This window comes from Anser brachyrhynchus (assembly GCF_964034855.1).
Source record: "Anser brachyrhynchus genome assembly, chromosome: 7".
Classification (NCBI taxonomy): Eukaryota; Metazoa; Chordata; class Aves; order Anseriformes; family Anatidae; genus Anser; species Anser brachyrhynchus.
This window is the reverse complement of record NC_137701.1, coordinates 35,572,045-35,593,093: the sequence shown is the minus strand read 5'-3', so window position 1 is coordinate 35,593,093 and position 21,049 is coordinate 35,572,045. Positions and strand designations below refer to the sequence as shown.

Here is a 21,049-nt window from a genome sequence, read left to right as displayed (position 1 = left end):
TGTTGAAACACAAACCACAGAAAGCTGCTTTATGAATCCGTGCAGCCAGCTGGAACAGCTATAAACAGCTGCGAGAGGAATTCACTCCAGAACTGAATCACTTCATTAGGATGTGTTTTTTTTTTTCCCCTTTACCACATGCAGCTCAGGCTGCTGATCCTCATCTTGAAGACCCTCCACAGAGCAGCTTCTCTGCTCCCTTATACTCTGGAACGTCAGTGATTCCCATTGTACTTATTAATCTCCTCCTGAGACTTCATTTCTCCTTCTCCCATTACACAGCTCACCAAGTCTTCCAACTCGCTATATTACGTTGTGTGGTGTCCTAAGTTTTTGGCTGGAAGTCAGAGAGCAATAGTGTTTTGGGGGCAGCATGGGTACAGAATTTGCTCCTAAGATAATGGCTTTTGCCTGTAAATCAATTTAGAGTAATGATTATGACGAACTGCAAATTATGAAAAATAGGAAAAAATATCCTGATAGAATGACATCTCCTTCTTGCTGTGTTTCTACTTCAGCTGTAATTCTGCCCATCTTCTGAAGCATGTGTTTGATATAGGCCACTACATTATACGCAGAGTCAAATTGCTACTAAGACAGAAGCATAGCTTAGAGCCCCAGCAAGCAGTGGAACTGGAATATATGCTCTGTACCACTTTGAGCTGAAGACTGTCTCAAAATTGCAAGGATGAGACCACTGACTGCTGAAGTCACATGTACTTGTCATGAGCAACATAGCAGGGACTTTACGGAGTTTTTGCAATTAAATATGATTGTCCATAGAAAGTTTCTGATTCCCACACTGAAAACAACTTTAAGAACCTCCAAATTTAGTGAAAATGAATAAAAATCTAAAAGCAAGTAAAAGCTGAAGTAGGATATATCATCAAACAATGTGCTGATTGGAATATAGCTTCTGTCTCTAAGCTAGTTTATACTTTTATGGGATTTTAATACAAAGAAAAGAAATCCATCTGGTATTCTGACACCATAGTCAACTTTAGCCCTCTTCTATTTCATTTCAATTGTAAAAATGTCATCAGACACTCAGACTGCAGAAGACATTGGTACTAAGAGCAATAAGATACTAGAAGAACTGTGTCCAACACCCATGGCAACCTCATGGAATCCAACCAGCAAACAGGCGCACATGTGATAGGCTCCAAAATGAACTGTTGAGTGGATCACAGTGCCCAGCATCAGGGCTGTTTACACGAGTTGTTCAATCTTGTTTTATTTTTACCACCTTACCTGAACTGCTACAGTGAGATGGGTCCACGAGTCTGCCGGTCTTATCGTAGCAGGCAATAGCGCGCAGCCGTATCCCCTCTCCACACTCTTTGGTGTCTCCATGGGATCGCATTCCTGACTGTGGCTCTGATTTCCCTCCTCCGATAATGCAGTCTGACCAATTCCCATGGGGCTGGGAGGTAAACACCTCGCAGGGGCACAGCTCTGTTTCAACCTGAGGATAAACTTCTGTATTCTGGCATTTGTCTCGCTTTCTGCTTCGCCCTGTTCCAACCAGAGAAAGCTGTTCGTTAGCTTAACATCTGCTACTTTTGATAACGACATGTCATATTATTTATACTTGCAGGAATTCAACACATTAGAACCAAGACAATCTGAATGTTAATATCCAGGAATGTTTCCGAAGCATCTATTAGCCGCTGCCAGTGCTTTGGAGTGCAAGGACAACGTATTTATCTCCAGGGGCAACCAGAGAACTTGGAAATACTGTTGTGATGGATAGGGCAAGGAGCAAAACGCAGTCTTACTGGAGTAACGGTCTGCCCAGAAAACACTTTGTAATTTTATATAATATCACTTTTCTCTAATTATCTGATGAAAATAAATTGATTGCTTTGTCTCTATTCGCTTGCAATCAATGGTTGCCAGGACAACTTACAAAGGACTCCACATTAGCCACAACTTCTTCTTTGAGGCTACTTTACAAATTAGTTAAAGATGCACTCTGCACACAAACCTTACTTTGAAGAAACCAGAGAAGATAATCCTCAGGAAATTATTAGGGCTGGAAAGCATTTCAATGGTTACATTTGGTTTAATCTTTTCTTTTGCTTTATTCCTTCAATAGGTTTGAAAAGAAGGCTGTTTACAGATCTTTCCCCTTCGGTAGCTTCAGGAAGCAGACGCATTTAAATGAACCTGCAGGGCAGCTCTTCGCAACTGCACTCTGCAGCCCGCGTTCCTGGAGGACTTCTAGACATGAGAAGAGGTCCCCGGTACAAGAAGAAATAATGCGAAGGAGAGAATCCATGCTCCCCGAACCCCTACAATTGCTCAAGGGGGAAGAGGTCTGTGTATAGCCTCTGAAAGGTAAAATCAATGCTTTTCTTGGCATGGGTTAGCCAATGTGAAGTGGAGCAATCTTTATGCTGTCTGAACTCAGGAATGCCTTTGTGTTTGTCATCCACAGAGACGGGGAGAACTCATCTTTGCTAACAAACTGCCTGTGTATCAGATCCTCAAACACTCTTTGGGGATCCTGGACACTCTAAAAATACTTCTGCAAAAAGTTTTTAAAGCTCTGATCTCAAAAATAAAATAAAATAAAATAAAATGTTTTTTTCCTTGCAACTGCAGACCAGTACGATAGTAAAAAGAAACACGAAGTTGCATACCCAACAAGCCCCTTGCTGGTCCAGCACCAGCAGTCGTGTCAGCAGGAGTTGATAAGTTGATAAGCTGCCCTTACCAACACCTGCTTGCTATGAGCAGGCATCTCCAAAGAGAAGGGCCCTTATTACTATCGTCCTCCAAGCCCCAGCTCTTTCATAATTGTACATCAAGAGTCCTGGGGAAGGTAAAGTTTGCAAACACAAAGGGATAATAAACTCAAAGAAAGCAAATAATGCCAGTATCTGTTTTTCAGCTGGCAGCGCAACAGCGGGCAAGCCCTAAAGGAGAGCGGGGCATGTTTGCAGCACCCTTTAGGCACGTGAATCCGTGTGCCTGGCTCCGTGCCCCATCTCCCTGCGCCCTTACAGCCAAGGGGGAGGAAGAGGATCCCCAAGAGCAGCTGTGGACCAGGCTGGCTCCTTGCCCGCAGCCTCGAGGAAGCCTTCATCGGCTGAGCCTGGCACCTGGGAGACAGGGGACATGCCGCGCCAGCTTTTACAAAGTCAGCTACCACGAAGGACTATAAGGGAACTTGAAATTATTCATATTATCCTCCCTAACACTCATAACAAATATTTATGAATGAATTCAGGTGAGGTAAAAGAGGTACAACTCCACATACTTCAAGGAAAGTCTTAAAAGGCTTTAAACAGATAGGGAATTTTCTAGTGGCATTTCCAGCATTTCATGTTCAGCAAGTTGATGGAAGCCACAAAATCAGTATAAATGTAGAGCCAAATGTTTTGCATTGTATTAGTAAACACAGGACTTTGGGGCCTGCCCACGACTGCATGGTTTCTAAGTTTTGCCATGACTATATGAAGCATATCAGATATAGGTAAGGATGCTAATAATCTCACTCTCCCACAAAACATTTTTTCCATCTTGCCCTGCCATCCATTGCGTAGGAATCCTCTAATGAAGCTGCTATTAAAGCCCTATATCAAAGGCAAAAGTGGCCTTCATACCTTCATACCATACTCTTCACAAAGAAGTAGTTTTAAAATCAGTGATGGTGATGTTTTTATCACCTCCACAGACTGCTTTAAAAATGATGATTACAAATGTCATCACCAAAATTTTCAAGGACACAAACCCTTCCATTATAAAGCTTTTTTTTTTTTAATTTGAATTTCTGAACACTAACTTTAGATACATTAAATATTATAGGTAGTACATACTATCCATAAAACCTGTATGACATTAAGAAAATATCGATCTACATAAAATGCATTATATCTATAGTACACTGAATATTTGACTATTAATTGAAGACTTGCTTAAAAAAATGTATATTCATCATAATGACTTTGAACTTTGATATGCTTTGTAATAAGTCTTTTGCTTCTTAAGTAATGACTAATTTTGAATGTAGAGTCTATGATTACTTACAAAGTAAAATGAATAATACTATCGAAAACTGAGTGGGAGACAGGCAAATACTTAGCAAACAATTAGCAGATTCCTGCAATATGACATTGTTAATGAACTCTTAAAATGAAGTCAAAGCATTCATTTGAGCATAGACGTATACAATGATGAGCAAGGAGATACAACTCACACGCTCCCACAGAAAAGGTGAAATACAAATGGGTAAAGGACTTGTTTAAAAACTGTGAAGAACTCCCTAAACAGCACTTTCCTTAAATATTTGGACTGAGTTTATATGGATGAGATTTTTCCCAAGACTTTTGCTCTCCAGCTGTATGACTAAGGCCAGCACCAATTTTCATGAATTTTATTCTAAGACAGGTCAGCACTGATCTCGCTGAATTCTCTGAACTGTGGCCACACCAGAGCCGATTTCTGATTTGGCCCTTCCCTGGCTGCTCCCCGTGGCTTTGTGCCGCCCAGCACCACTTGGGACACCTGCTGCATTTCACCACTGTTTTCAGGATGCTTTTGCAGGGAGTGGGCTGAGGCTTAAAAATCCTTCCCATTGGGAAGAAGGGAACCCAGCAAGGTGTTACGGGAGAGTCAGATCACGAGAAATGCAGTACAGGTGAGGAGATAAGCCACCAAAACCTGGATAGCAGAAACCATTTTTGGTCTTGAATGGATCTATGTCTGATGTATAACAGAGCAAGAAAGGAGATAGGTAGAACCATACTGTTTTGCAGCTTGTACACGTGTTCATAATGAAAATTCTGATTTAAAACTACCTGGAAGTAAATATTTACTTATTTCTTAAGGTATCACAATTTCTATAAGATCAAGCATATATTATTTTGATAGGGATTTCTACTACTTTAAATGTACAAGCACTGATATGGAGAACATTTTAAATATGGTCTTTGACAGAAACAACAGAGCATTTTATAATAATGATGTTTATGTAAAAGAGAAATCTTTATCCTATAGCGAATCGTACTCATGAATGGCAGTTTGATGCCATTATGTCTTTATGCTGTGATTGTCAGTTACTAAAAACTTGGAACATTCCAGCAGTAACAAAGTGAATAACAAAATAAAAATCATGGTACAAGTGATTCTAGAAGCAAGGAACAGTGGTAGGTGCCATAGTTTGCTGTCATTTAGTTCCCAGACATTATCAGAGCAGAGCACATTTTTATGGCTTTGCTGGATTTTTGCTCTACAGTAGAAGTCTTTGAAGTTTCACCTCTGGTAGTGGAGCTCAACTCCAGGAAGGGAACACACTAAAGCCAGCTACTCTATAGCTCTCAAACACAGAAGTATGACAAGACATGGATGTTCAGGATAACAACAGTAATTTCGTTGTAAACCTTCTAAAAACAGTACAATTAATTTTGGCTTGAAGTAACTTGGGCGTGGGAGGGAGGATGGGGAGACACAGTGGGGACGGATGAACAAATCCCAGTAAACCAAGTTGCTCCACACAGTTAGAAAGCTTTCCAGTTTGGTCAGCATTCAAATAACGTAATTACAAACCACCACAACAGCAAGTATGGGAGAACGTTCCATTAAACGGTTTGAGCTAGAATGTTTTATGAACATACATAAAAGATCAAGCAAAACAGTTTAAACAACACTGTTCTTTCTTCATTCGTGGTATTAATTTGCACTATTGAGCTACTGAATACTGCTGAGCGCAGAACTCCCTGCTTTAAAGTTTATCCAGATTTCAACAGTCTTAAACAGAGAAATACATTTATTTTTCTACTTCTACGCACATTTGCTGCACGTTTCCCAGATTAACAAGTCAGGTAACCTTGCATAATGCGTTGTCACTATTTGGTTTATGTCTAAAAATGGCTTTCCACCACTGAGACTTTCTGCACCATTCTCATCCTGAAATGCACATGCATGAAGCAGGCAATGACCAGTATCAGACCAAAAATCAATTAGGGATGTACACTATTCCATCTGGAATTTTCCAAAGCCCCAACATCAGTTCACCAACGTCCAAGAAACATCATTCAAGAGCATCATCACCAGATAAATATTATAAAAGATTATACCTGTGAGTGACCGTCTCCTAGTTTTGGTTGATTCACAGTCAAATGAGCATGCTGTAAATTTAGACCAAGGGGTAAAGGTGCAGTCATCCTTGCAGGGAACGAGACACTCCTGCACAAGAGGCGGCATCGGTCCTGCCCACCTCAGGCATTCAGTGACATCGGCAGATTCGTTGGTCTCTGACAGGCACGTGACAGCTGAAGAGTAAAGGGACAGAAATCTTTATTTTGTTGTATGAGTTGTATTACACTGTATTTAGTCCGTGCTTGTGTTCCATGGGAGATTCACACCCCTGCGTTAATAGTATAAAGCTGATTTATTTTTAGGTCATTATTCATGCATCACTCAAACATGTTCTGAGAGCTTCACAAAACCATAAAGACACATTCTTATTTGAGCGGTTTGTTATCTAAATGATGATATAAATTCAATATTCTCAAGGAGGCAGTCATTTTAAGTGCTGGGGCAACGGTTCAACCAATGATACATTGTACGACCAAAGGAGAAGAGATATAATACTGCAGCTATGTGCCATAAAGCATGTTTGGTCGAGGCCAGGATTCCCGAGCTGTGATGCACACATCGCCCACAGAACTGAAACTGTTTTGAAGTGTGAAAAGAAAGGGGGGAAAAAAAAGAAAAAAAAAAAAAGGAAAAGAGATAAAAGAAAGCTTCTTTTTCCAAAACTGTTATCTTTTCTGTATTTCAGATGAAGGGAATGACTGTCTGAGCAGCAGATGCTGCTTATGAAGCTCAACGTTCCCTGCAGCAAGATGTAAGCACCCTCCAAACTGTGTGCCCTAAACACTGTGCTTCCTCTTGGGCCCTCCCTCTCTCTGGATTTAAGCCTTTGACTCTTTTTTGCATAGATGGAGATGTTTAGGAGGAAGGGGAAGAGCTCTCAGCCTGCAGCCTGGCAAGCAGGAGACCCATGCATTCCTCCTCCTTGGTAATCCCATGATAGAAAGGGGACACAGCCACTGCGTTTTATTGCCAGCCCGCTTTTCCAGAGCATGACGGCTTCCTATCAGAGCACTACTGAATGGATGCACTAACATGAAAACACACAAGCAAATAAAACCAGCTACTCCGGGTCTCAGGTGAGGACAGCGTCACTCTGCTGACTTCCATCCGACTGAAGTGCCTTCACACCAGCCACTGTCACATTAAAACGTGGTGCCCCCCGGCCTAAAGCTTCACCCGGTCTCTAGGACTGCACCACGGCAATAGGAAAGAGCAGGAGCAGGCCTGGGGTAGGACTGAGGTCTTACGGATTTGGACTTAGATGCCTTTGTGTCAGGCAAGAGTCCAATGGGGTTTGCCAAGGGCACAGCCCAAGACTGAGAGGCATTGATTTTCCCCAAATTTCATTTTAAGCCAATTCCCTTTGCCTTCAGCCCCCCCATCCTTTTTTGGAGCTAGCCTGTAATGATGAATTTTTTAGGCTGGGTAATGGCACTGAACAGTCATGATGGAGCACAAAAGTACTAACGTATAAATCTGAGTCACAAGGAGCCTACAATAAAACTTCCTAAAGTTTCAGTGAATTAATAATAAGTAATTATAATAAATAAAAATAGTCTGCACATCATGGAGTCTTTCATTTCATTAATAATAATTAATTCTCAGAAAATCCCCAAGATTATAGGCTATTTATATCCTACGTTGTCATTAACCAAGGCAAAGATAGGTCATGACTTGATTTAAGTAATAAAACCAGGGACAGAGTTAGGAATTAAATTTGGCCCCAAGAGTTTAGTCATGTTAGGTCCTCTGACTTCAGGCAAGTCCTCCCATTGTATCATAAAGTTACAGAAGATGAAATGATTTAAACCAGATATTATTATTTAACTTTAACAACCCGTATTATTATTTTATGGAGATTCCTAAATAATTCAGATTTTTGAGGCAGAATATACTTTTCTTTTTTTGTTGCCAGCACTTATTGTAACTAAGAGTGCATGAAGAAAAAGGGGAAAGTAACTCATTGCTTTCTTACAGTTTAAGGATTTAGCGGGGTGTAAGTTTGCAATGAATTCACACTTTTTCTTTTTTTTTTTTAAAGTACAGTACTGCATGGGAGTAAGGGATGAGTTGGCAACCACCTGGAAATAAAAGTAATTCATTAAAATGCAATATGATTTCTAAGGAGAAAAAAAAAACACAGCATTTTAAAGAGCATGCAAAAGGCAAGCAATTGTTAAAAGTCTCTTTAGACTCAAGTGACAGTAAATCAGCATATTAATAGCCACCTCTAAATTGCTGATCCTTGCCTTTCACTTTCAATCCTTTTGACCCTTGCCATCTCTCCACGCTGGCAGTCAGAAACGTGGCGACATTCCCCTTCTCGATAACGAAAGCAGGAGGAAGGGGTCACCACTCTGTACGGGAAAGCGGGGTAATTGCCCTCTCCAGGAAGGTTAAACAAGTAATAGACTGATGCCCAAGGTCTGTGTAGCCTCATTACCTTCACCAAGGACACCAAAGATTCAGCAACACAAACTCGTCCACGTGAAGGATGGTCAAGTGTATGCAAGGGCTTCTCAGCCTTGCTACAGCTTGTGTCTGGGAGCAGTGAGCAATGCCCTGTGCTGCAGGCCCAGCTAGCAATATATGCAATTGCATAGTAAACTGTCCTGTTGCAACGTTTACCACTATCTGACAGAAGACCGCAATTCATTCCTGACATTTATTAGTGGTGACACAAGTGATGGAACTTTTAAATATCGATGTTAAAACAGATGCTCCATGCTGCAATGAGTTACTATGTAATGGCCACATCTTCTGCACAAATGCCCTTAATTTTAAGCATACAAATAACTCACTGAGTTTGCTGAGGCTATTTAGATGCTAAAAGTAATGGATATGTAAGGTCAGGGCAAATATTTGACAGAGATTATGGAGCATAAAGAAATTAATGGTAATAGTAAACATGGGTAGAGGAAAGTTAAATTAAAACAACAAGTAATATGGATTATGCTGTGTTGCATGCATGCAGTAATAATTTTGAAGACATATGGTAGAGACATCAGTAACCAGATTTGAGGGGGATTACATCACACACAAAAACTTGTCAAAAAAAAAAAAAAGAGTAGGATTTAAGAGAGACCCTGAAGACTCTCAGAGATCAACAAAGGTAATCACATTTTTGCCACAAAAAGCAACAAGGAAAAAAGCATAGAGACAAGAAGGAGTTGAAAAGCAGAAAGAGTAATGGTTTGTCTAAAAAGAGACATCTTGAAATGTACCATGGAGAAGCATGAGCAAGGAAGAGAGGAACAAGGCTGATATTATTGACAGCAACTATGGGAAACAAAAGCAAAATACAGCGTGTCAGTCACAAGAACCAGTAGGACTTCTGCTGTATGCATATGCTATGTCTGAGGTGAGCTGCGTGAATTGCTAAAATAAATTAAATAATAAAACAAATGCCTGTTAGGCCATTTTAATGGATTCAGAAGTAGCAGACAGGAGCAGCACAGCTGCCAGATCGATCCTAGTGGTTTGTTCAGGAAACAGGCACCTCCTTTGTGCCTGCTGCAAACTTATTTCCCAGTTAGGTTAGGTCTGCCTTTTAAGAGAAAAATATTTTCAAATACAGGCACTTCTGGAAACAGAATGAGACAAATTTCTTCTTAGTGGACCTTCAGGAAAGTTAATAAAATTATTCATCCTCAGTGGTTTCAAACCACTGATTGGTTTGGCTCATTGTGTTTTCTGTTACATAGAAAATACTTCCTCATAATCCTCAGGTCTGTCACAATGGTTTTAAACAAACTCACACTGCAAAGCAATTTCTGTTCTGTCAACATCTTATTTTTTTTATTTTTTTTATTTTTTTTTTAAAGTGGGATACCACTGAAGGGCAAATACAGTCCATTTTCAGCCCTATGCAATGAGTTAAAAAATAATCCCATAGTAACTGCAAATCCCTCCTAGACATAGCGTATGATTTCTCTGCAGCATTTAAAATGGACACAAACATATGAATAGAAACAGCTAATAACAGGACACTGCCAGATAAAGGGTTTCAAACTGCAGTCTTGATTCCTGTGTGGAGGAGAAACAGAGGATTTCCTTTTGAAGTCTCACTATTTCTTATTAGTGCCGGTAAACACTACCAAACTGGAATTAAACACTTGGGGCCAAGCTCCAGGATGACAATTTAATGCAGTTCTGCCGATATAAATATCAAACAGCGGCTGGCACAAAAAAAAAAAAAGTACATTTTCTCTCATAACAATAAAAACAAGATCATGAACTGAACTGAAAGATAACCGTGTTTCAAATGCTAAGAGAAAGTATCTTTTGATGAAGGAGTGTGACTAGAGGACCCCTTGCTGGCAGCCCGGCCGGGCAGGAGGCGAAGCCTGGTTTCACAGCAGAGCAGTTGTTGTTTAACTCACCACGTGGATACGTGCATTAAGATGCCAGCTGAATCCAGTGATTAATGTGAGCGATGAAAAGAGCTGCAGATGCAACTGCTTCGCTTCGAGGCATAAGGCAAGTGCTACCTGAATGTGCCGGGGAGGAGATCTCCCCTTCTGATGGGACAGGGCCCTTTCGAGATACTGAATTAGGATTGCTAGCGGGACACTCAGTGTGACAATTTCTGTCTTCTTCTTCTTCTGTATTTATACTCACAACAGTGCATTTGTGTGCCATCTTCTTAGCATATGGCATAAAGAAGCATATGGAAGCTATATTCTTTAACTACGTTTATCTTAAATTAAGAGTAAATAGCAGACACTACTTCTATAAACTTGAACACAGTAAAGTCAAATGTTTGTACGCTGACAAATTGCAGAGACGCTGACTACATCTTTGGAGAACGTTACACCACTACCAAAGAAACACATGAGCATCAAACTGGGGGAGCTCAAGCGCTCTCGGTACGCACACGCCTGACTTACAGCTCCACAGATGGTCCCAGCAAAAGGGAGTGTATGGAGAAAGAAATGTTATAGGCACAGCATTGCAAGCAATAAGGAAAGATAACATAAATATAGTTCCTCTTAAGTAAAAATCCAATTACAGACAGTCTTAGTAATCATATTCATTTACCAAAGTTATAATCAATTCTCCTTTAAAAATCCATTTCAACAGTTTCCTAAGAGTAAAAAGCTGAAGAGTGAGAATACCAACTACCAACCAGTAAAATTATGCTGTACCATGGCACTTCAATTTGGGACACCTACATTAGTGGCTTCAAAACTTGGAATTAAATGTCATTAGAACATCTGAAAACAATCATGGATAATTCCAGGAAGGTACGTGCAGGCCAGACACTAAAACCAGAGCTATGCTGTAGTGTAAATCAGATGTGTGGACTTAATACTTAATAAAGGGGATGACCTATGAGGCTTACAAGAAGTAAAACCTCCAAGAGGTGTAGACACAATGGTGTAATGATCTTCTTTGGCCTCATTTTCTAAGATCCTGTGAAAAATCAAAGCCAGTACATAAAGTCAAAGTAATTATTTTAATGTGGCTGTTTACCTTCCCTTTGATCAGAAAAATTCTCATTTTGTGTTGTATAATTATTCTCATTACCCCCAACATAACAGTAACTAGTTAACTTATTTCTTACGTGTGCCATTAATGAAAAAGGAGTTCAGTGATGAGAGAGAAGAGGATAAGAGGGGAGAGGAGAGGACTTATTCAGACTTGTTGGCTGTAACCACAGTCTAACAAATCACGATGATCTCATTTATTTTTGATATTGATGCTCCTTCATAGTTACAACCAGTTTCTCAAAAATCCCAGGTGGAACATTTATGTTATTTTTGGTAAGTTACACAATCCCTAATTATAGAAGGAGACAATAAGCAGTACTGTACGCTTTACAGAATACGTAATATAGGGCTCTACTGAGACTCAGGTTTAAGTCTAAGGCCCTGATCCTGTAAGGACATAAGCATACACAAACCTTTACCACTGCAATGCTCTCCTTGGATTCAGTAGCACTCACGTGAAGCATGGACTTACAGGAGGAAACCACAACATAACTATTTAAGGTCAGAAAAATGAAAAAAATGATGCCGGGAAGGCCATCGCAGGCACAAATCTAGCAAAAATGACTGAGGCAGAGTTGGAACAACTAGTTATTCAGCAGTGAAACTGGCTTTGAGATCACCAGTTTCCCATTTGATAATTATTAATGATATTGACAGTACTGCTAAAAGGCTAACAAATGGCACCACGTAAACAGAGCTCTGAGTAAACACGGACCCCAACCAGCGTGCACTACAAACAAACGGGAGGCCTGAGATGAGGTTGGGAAGCAATAAAGATGGTAAATATCAACTGAAAAGATAAAGAAAAGCAACTGAAATGATTTGCATAAGAAGAGGATTAGGGAAGAATTGGGTAGACAAGTCTGGTATAGAGCATTAATGTGGAGAAGAGATTATAACAGGTAAAAAGGGGTTGTTGGGGATAAAATCAGAAGAGAAGAGGAAAAAAAGCATGCAAAACCGAAGATCCTCAAGTTAAAGGTCCATGTTGTAGCTGCTCTTTGGGTTGGTTTCTCCCCACAGCCTACCCACGAGAAGGCATGTATGTTGGCAGAAGATGGGTTAGCCTAGGTACAGGAGCCTCAGGATGCAGCCCATCCATCCGCACCCCCCCGGGGGTCAGCCCGGTGGGGGTCACCTCCAGCCCCTGCACAGCCACCGGGGCAGCCGGCCCCGAGTGCACGCGTCTGAGCCAGCCGTGGAGCTCCAAAGTAAACGTCGTTGGCATTCACCCAACGGGAAGGGACAGACAGGTCTGCACACAAGGTCTGGGTGCCAAAGGTGTATGTACATCCCACGCCTTCCGCCCCTCATGGCTGAAGGCCTTTCAGCTAACAGCACAGAGCAAGAACTAGAATGGATCAGCTTGTCTGCAAGGGATCAAAAATGTCCAAGGCTGCATATTAAAACCAGTAAAATCAGTGCAGGAGGAATCCTGCAATGCAACGCCTGAAACAGGACTCGCTTCTGTTCCATTTTAAAGTAACTTGTTAGAGTACATTTTTTTCCTTCAATATTTATGGATGAGGTTATTGATTATTTGGTGGGGAATATATGATTTGAATCACTGAAAGGATTGAGCTGTACATGTCAATTTTGCTAAGCTACGTGACTTGATATTTTAATTCTTCCTCATCTCTGAACCAGGATTGCCCACTGTTTAAGGAAAAATAGGAGAGAAATATATTGCTCTGAGGCCCATTCCTCTTCCCACCCACAGGCGGAATTGTAGAACAGGGGATTGATACATTAACGCCTAGCACCATTTCCATTTTAATACAAGTGTTTTCTTATTGTAGTGGTTCACACATTGCCTGGCTAGAAAGACAAAATAATATGATTTTTTAATGTTTCATATTCACTTTGGCCAGTGAATAACTTCAATCTGAGCACTTCTATATTATGCAATCAGTCTAAGGAATCTTTCACAATTTCCCTTTTTTTTTCTGACTTTATTACAGGTTTTGAATTGCTTTTACTTTCATTTTCTATTAAAAAGAAAAATCAATAGAAGCACATTAGATGATTAATGATATAAATTATGCTCCTGCTCCTTTCAGAGAACATAGCAAAATACAAAAATATATTTCTTTTTTTTCCCTCTTTCTGTGGCCCACAATTACTAGAAGTACTCAAGTTCAATTTATTTGTAGCACCAATCATCAAGTTATATGTAAGATGAATTATTTTTGCACAACCTGAAAATAAAACTAAGACAGCCTGTTACATATACACACATTGAGAGCACAGTAAATACAGAGAATCAAATATGCCAAATAACGGGTGAGAAAATTGAAAACAAACAATATTTACAGTATTGCTAGTAACTCAAATCAGAAAAGCACTTAGCTGAATACTTTGAAAGCACTGACTTCCTTTGGAGAGCTCTACCTCAGTTATATATTCACTGGCCAGTGCTTTTAGTGAGAGCTGGATGGGTTTAAATCTAATCCAGCCTGTTTTATCTAGGCAGGTCCAGTTTTTAGTAGCACCTCACGGGTACCTTTCACAACAGCAGTGGGGAGCTGAACACGACAGCCGGCTCACACGGCAAAACCAAGCTGAGGAAGGTCTTGGAAAACGCCCCTCCAAGCTTGTCCAGCCAAATGTGCATTTCAAAGTTTTTTGTTATCAGAAGACTATTTTGACAAAACTGCTGATACCAACTTGCAGATAACTGGACATGAAAAATATTGTATTACGTTGGTTCAGGAAAATACACGTGAAAATCTTGCTCTAGAATCTTGTTCCACCATTTTACCCCACCTATCCCTTCACAGTGAAGCACAGATATTAAATGCAGAGCATTACACTAACGAACCAATATATTTACATCTCCCCCAGCATTGTATTTAAAACATTATGGTCCAAGCTAACACCTGAAGATTTTAATCTACCCTTCCCTTTCAGATCCCCGTTACCCCGCTCCACCTCAGCTTTGGCTCTTCTCGTTTTGGCATTCAAAACTACTTTCTGCTGTCACCTCGACAGAGACCAACAACTAAACCACCATGAACACATGATTAATGACCCCTTCAGCAATCTTCAGCTCATCCTGATGCCTCCCGCTCACACCTGCCTCTTCTCCTCCTCCCCAGTTCTGCTGTCAATGCCCAAATCCCACCCTACCAGACGTGCTCCAAGCCCCGCATAAATCTGCCCTCCAGGCACTTTACCTTCAGCCTAACCCAACTGATTTTGGGAGAAGCTCAGAAAAGTGAAGCCTTAAATGAAGCCCTACTTCTCAGGGGGAACCTACCCCCCCCCACTGTTTCCATTATTTTCCTATGTTTAAGTGACAAGACTTCAGAATATACACATCTGCTTTGAATGTTTTCTGAAATGTTTTTCTCAAAAGAGATGCTTTTGAACTTCACAGGCATTTTATTGGGAAGAAAAAATCTTAATTTCATGGTTACTAACCAGTGAGTAAACATTCATGAGGCTTCATAAGAACAAATAAAGATCTGGGTCCTGCGTAGAAAGTGTTCAGTTTCAATGGGGCAAAGCATGAAAATCAAGGTTACAAGAGTCAGAAAAGGAAGGACAAGTGTCATGGTGAAAGCTTGTGTAATGCCTACTTCTTGCTTCTCAAAGAGAGAGGGAGTATGAGCAAGAGCACTCACCTTCTCTCTCGACAAACCCCCAGACATGGTCTTGCTCCTGTGAGATGTCACATTTATGGGTCAGATAAAGACAGCAGAAATTAATGTGCAGTTACACAGGTCTTCTCATTGCAGAAAGGGGTTATATGGCAGTCCGTTGTCCATTGGGTTGTATTCATTCCTATTTCCCCAAAATTCAGATTTTCTCACTACTTGGCCACAGGGCTAACGTTTAAGGGAGGATAAGTAGGTTGGGCTGAAATTATCAGTTCCTCCCTGACAGTAGTGCCTGCATAATGCTGTTTGTACCACTGCACTTTAGTAAAGATATTTAGATATGGACAGACTTAAAATAAGACCAGAAAAGTGGTCTCTCTTTTTTTTTTTTTTTTTTGGAAATTAACCACTCTTCTGTAGAATTCAGACAACCATGGTGTTTTACAGCATACAGACTTGTCATCTTTATCAAAGTCCAAAACTGCAATAGGAAGGGACTAACATGGAAACTTGGAAACCCCTTCGTTACTTTCTGTAGTCTATTCAAGGAAACCAATGTTAAATTTTCCTGAAGTACCACTGCATGTTGCACATCTGGCCTTGCATACAACTTTCCACTTTACCCATCACTTTTCTACAGAAAATAAATAAATTAATAATAATAATAATAATTAAAAAAAAAATTACTAAATGCTTTGAGTTCTAAAGTCTGGCTATTCACCTCCAGCCTAAAACTGATAGACAACTAAGTCTACTTTGACCAAAGCCAATAAAAATGCATACTAATTATACAAGATCTAAATTAATGATCTTTCAGCTGTCTTACAGTATTGTCTACCTTGACTGCCAAAATAAAGATACTGTACTTGAGATTGGAAGATCAGTACTTTCTAAGTACCGTAAAGGTGCTGGTACTTAAAGGTGAAGGAGGCAGAAAGAAATGATGGAAAGGTTCCCACACAGAACCTCGAAAAATCAAATGTTTGGGGCTTTTCAGCAGATTTACCCAGTATGCAGATTTGATTCCGAGTAAGAACAGTTATGCTGATGTGTGGGAGCACTATATATGTGTACGTAATGTGGAAATTATACATGCAGAAAAGCTTTTTATACTTCTTCCTAAACATCCTTAGTATGTGGAAGAAAAAAAAAAAAAGTGTTTTAGAGAAACCCTACCTCATGACATACTTCCTTTCTTTAGTGAGGAAAAAAAATTAAAAAAAAAAGTCACAGAAATCAGTAACAGCCCAAGATGATAAAGGATGTTTTTATAATATAATGTGCGTAAGATTCTGATTCCCATACATATAAGAACTGGCATTTCCCCTGGGTCACATCAAATTAACTCATTTTTATGTGAGCAAAGGAGTTGCAATCAGTCTGCCTTTTAACAAAAGATGAGTAATTATTTTTATAATTCTTATGTTTGCTGTTGAGATCATTCTCTCTGGTAATCCATTCCTTTTTACACTTCTTTTGAAGCTAACAGATCTAAAGAAACGATTTACTTTCCCCTTTTACTCTCCCCAAAACAAGGGAAAAGATCACAGAGAAGATGTGAAGGGAGATATCCTAGCGTACGGTATGTTTTTTCTTGTGATGACATTCTGTTCCTTTCTTATAGACAGAAAAAAGGAAACAACATTTCTTATTTAGCTGCTGCTACTTTTCTTAAATTTGTACCAAATTGCTGTAACTGTGTGGGGATTATAAAGCAGATTGCATTCTTGATGAAAATACCAAAAATCACATTTATTTCAATAGGAAAGGAACAGATCCTATTACACTTTCCTATTAGTATCTGTGAACGAAGCATTTGTTTGCAAGCATTTGTTTCTAAAGCAAATACATAATCAAAATACTGATTGATTACTATAGGGTTGTTCATATATAACAAATACAATATTTGGCACAAAAAGTTTCTATTTCTGATTTCTTTACCATTGGTTCGGATCACATAATTATAAATAATGGAACCATAATTTGCTGGTTTGTTTACCTGAAAAACAATCAAATGCAATAAAAACAAATTAGCACAACAGAAAGTAAATTGCATCAGAACTAGCAACACTTTCCACCCTGCTGGAAGATTATTAGTATTTTTAGATAGTCTTCATAAGCTTCATTCTAGCTAACCTTAGGGTACAGCTGACTGTGATACTATCATAAGTTTTCTTATATTATAGTATTTCCAAGACAAACTATTTTAATCTTGGCTACAATAAATCAACAGCTTGATTTTCATCTTATTCCCTTTCCACCTGTGAAGCTTTGTTCATCTTTGCTGGAGCTCAGAGCAGTTTGTCGCATGAAATTGTTGTGTGTGCGAATCCTTCTTGATGCAAAAGGTTTCTGCCAGCTGCCATTACAACAAGATCGGACACATCGTGTTTAAAATGAAGAACAATTAAAGCAGGGGAAGGTTGTCTTTGAAATGTAACATGGAGCAAAACTTTTACAAAAGTGTTTTATGTTTACTTTCTCTGACTTCTTAAAAAATATTTTCATAGAGAAAAAAGAATATCAGGACAACAGCAGCCCATGAAAATGTAAAGAAGAAACAGTAATGTGACAGCAGCTCTGGGGATGTATTCTTATTTCTATAAATCCTGAGTATGCCTCTTCTAGCTCATTTGAAAGGGGTTGAGCCACAATTAGTTATCACCAGCTTCCCCTTCCCATGAAGGCAAAAATATGAGGCTGCCACAGTGGCCAAGCACAGCATCAGGACCTCCGACCACCTCCAGAGAGGCAGGTCCATGCCAGACATGGAGGACATCACGAAGCAGCCATCGCTGATACAAAGCTGAGTCGGCCTCAGCAAAATGAAGCGTAGAGGAACGTCTGACCCTCGCACCCTCCTTCGCTGTTCTGCTGATGACAAAACCAAAAACTGGGCAGAGGGAATACAGGCTACTGCCAATGATACCCAGCATTATCATTTTTCCTAAAACCTTGGAAACATAATCAGAGGAACTTCCAAAATCTCCCAAAGTGGTATGGTAATTACCTTTAATTTTAAAACAAGTTATTTCAGAAATAAAATTCAAAGCAGAACCAACTCAATACTTTGAAAATCCATTAAGATTCACTTCACATTTCCTTTACAGGAGAGAGAACTGATACTTGAAATTTTTAAGCGTGTCTTTCAAAGTAACAGTAAATAGTTGCTTTTAATTCTATCAGAAGCACAAAGGAAAGGAAACTTCCCATTTGAATGTGCTACATTTGGGAAACCTACTCTTGGCTGTTGCTCTAATGGAAGTGTAAATACTTACAGCACACCAAGAATTCAGAGTAACTTGTTTCTATGAGTAAGTTTGACTTAACACAGCCAAATAAATTTGTATGGCTACACGGACCTGAGAGATTCTCTAAAAATACTGTATCCATATTTTACCTTTTCTAGATCCTTCACTGCTTCAGACCTTTGTCTCAGTTTCTCTTTAAACCTTTGTCTTGTCCTATTTGAAGACCTCCAGGGTTATATCTTATCAGTTAATTAACTTTTAGAATGGAAACAGCAAAAATTACTATAAACTTTTGCTCACATATATCAAAGGCTATGTCAACCAATGCAGCTCCTGTGCACCTAATCCAAGAGACTTATAATAAAATTGCGTCTTTCATTTATAGCTGGAGGCAAAAGAAGGTCCTGCAAAGAAATGTGTGAAGTGATGATGTTTACTCGAGCAATAACATTGCTATACAGATTAAATATTGCTCTAACCACTAAACTTTATGCCATGAAGTTCTGTTCTGGCATTACATTATTAAATACCACGGCTTCATCCACTGTTTTCATTTACTCAAAACAATGCAAAATTCATTAAAATAAAAACTATTTATTTTCAAAAAGCAAAACAAAACAAAAGGTTAACACTACTATTCAGTAGATGAGGGCAACACTAGCAGGAAAGTGTGGGTGCGTATGGAAATATCAGATACCTCACTATAAACTAATGAACAGGTTAGCAACAAAATACTAGAAGCAATGAAAACCAAGACATTCTTTCAGGTTCTATAACATCACAGTCAATGAGGAATAAAGGAGAAACCTATTAAGTCTGAAATTTTGAATGTTCAAATAAGGAAAAGGAGAATCCTCAGAAATGACTGACTTTTTTTTTTTTCCTTTTTTATGGCTTTTCACTCAACATTGCAGATCTCATTGATGTGTATAAAAATATAATCAGGTAAAAGAGAATTGAACAAAGGCAGTGTCTGAAAACAATTTTGCCCACAGTTCAACACGACGATGGATGAAGCACAGAAACCCTAGACAGGGAATAAAAAAGAAAAAAAAAAAAGAATTTGAAGAGAAATAGAGGAATCAGAGCCTGAGAGGCTGCTTGGGGGCTGGAACAGCCTTCAGCCCTTCAGCCCAAATAGAGCACTCCTCTTCTCCCAGGGTCTTGGGCTACCAACTCTAATCATTTCAGAAAAGCAGTGCAATCAGTGCCACTAAAACTGGCATTTGCCCAGGGGTCTATCCCCACGCAGGGAAAAGACAGAAGCAGGAATGGAAACAAGGTGGGAACTGTGTGCTGGGATAGCTCTGAGAGCTCAGCTGCAGGCAACCAGCTGGGAAAACTCCTTGGGAAAAGCCATCCTAGAAAGAAATGAATGTCAAGTATGAATTTTATTGTATATTTTATCCTTGAAAAAATAGGATAGCAGTGGTTTTTAGTAATAAAGTAAGAGGGGTAAAAAATCTATACATATCAGCCAAGCGTAATAACAGTCATTCCTGTTAAAGAGGTCAATAAAAAATAATGTGTCCTGTAGGTGAAATACTCCACAAAGGATTTCAATTGCCAAGCACACCAATCTCATCAGATAACAAGTTTAAGCAGAAGTTTAAGCCATGTCAGGAATTAAGGCAGAAAACTGACCACGGTTCCTACAGACAAACTTTGTAAGTGAAGAACACAGTTCTGAACCCAAAGTCCCTGCAACCCCTATGGGCACCAAGAGGCGTCCCACTGGCAGTGCCAGGGCAGCAGTCTGCTCAGATCCCCCTCGGCCCAACACCTGTACACAACACCCAGTGGTGTAAAGGAGGATGTAAACTTAATTCCCCTGGAAGATGAAGATGATGCTAGCCATATATGAGGCTTTTTCTCCAGCTTTACTACAGAGCCCACAGCCTTATGCATTCCTACCAGTGCCAGGTCACCTGCAGTTGATGGAAAAAGGCTTCTCTGGGCTTTTATGATCCCGTGTGCAGTGCTGGGCCTTCTTCCCACAAAGGAATAGGAGAACGGAATGAATATCTATTGCTAGGCATGAGAATCGTGCAGTTGTTAGGTTTTTGGTGAGGGAAGGAGTTGGAGTGGTGAGAATTGAATTGTTTTCCCTATCAGGTATATCACCATGCTCGTTATTCTCTGCACAGCACACAGCTGTTCAGCAAAATGTTAAACAGCAATGCTGATTCTTACAGGTAGATGACCTAAAAAGCATTAAGAAGTTATCCATCCATGCAGAAATTTTCTTAAAACTGAGTCTCCTCCAGGAGCGAATGGTTTGTGTTTCACACAGAAACACAGAAGTACTGAGAAAGCTTTAATCACCTGCATTATAAATAACCTGCAAAGTTTGGAATATAATTTTTAGGAAGCATTAAATGTTTCCTTGCAGCAGGCCAAAAGTCAAACAAAGACTTTTGTTCAAAAGTATGAAAAAATTGACTACAATTTTCAATGTCATAATGTCAAATTGTAAGCAGAAGTTGAAGTTACTGCAATAATTAAAAGGTTACAAAGACTCTAATTTTTTGTTACACTCAATAAAATAATTACAAACTCATAATGATTTGACATATTAGCAAGACATATGACAATATCA

The 21,049-nt window shown here is 39.6% G+C and overlaps 1 protein-coding gene across 10 annotated transcripts in view; it reads right to left on the bottom strand.

The window, feature by feature from the left end:
• Nucleotides 1-21,049, bottom strand: part of THSD7B (thrombospondin type 1 domain containing 7B) — a 456,617-nt gene that overhangs the window by 93,825 nt on the left and 341,743 nt on the right. For all 10 annotated transcript variants that reach the window (XM_080600715.1, XM_080600714.1, XM_080600720.1 and 7 more), the window contains 2 exons: nt 6,084-6,278; nt 1,252-1,515 (listed from right to left, as the gene is read on the bottom strand). In XM_080600715.1, coding sequence (XP_080456841.1) covers nt 1,252-1,515; nt 6,084-6,278 — 459 coding nt within the window. The remainder of the gene's footprint in view (nt 1-1,251; nt 1,516-6,083; nt 6,279-21,049) is intronic.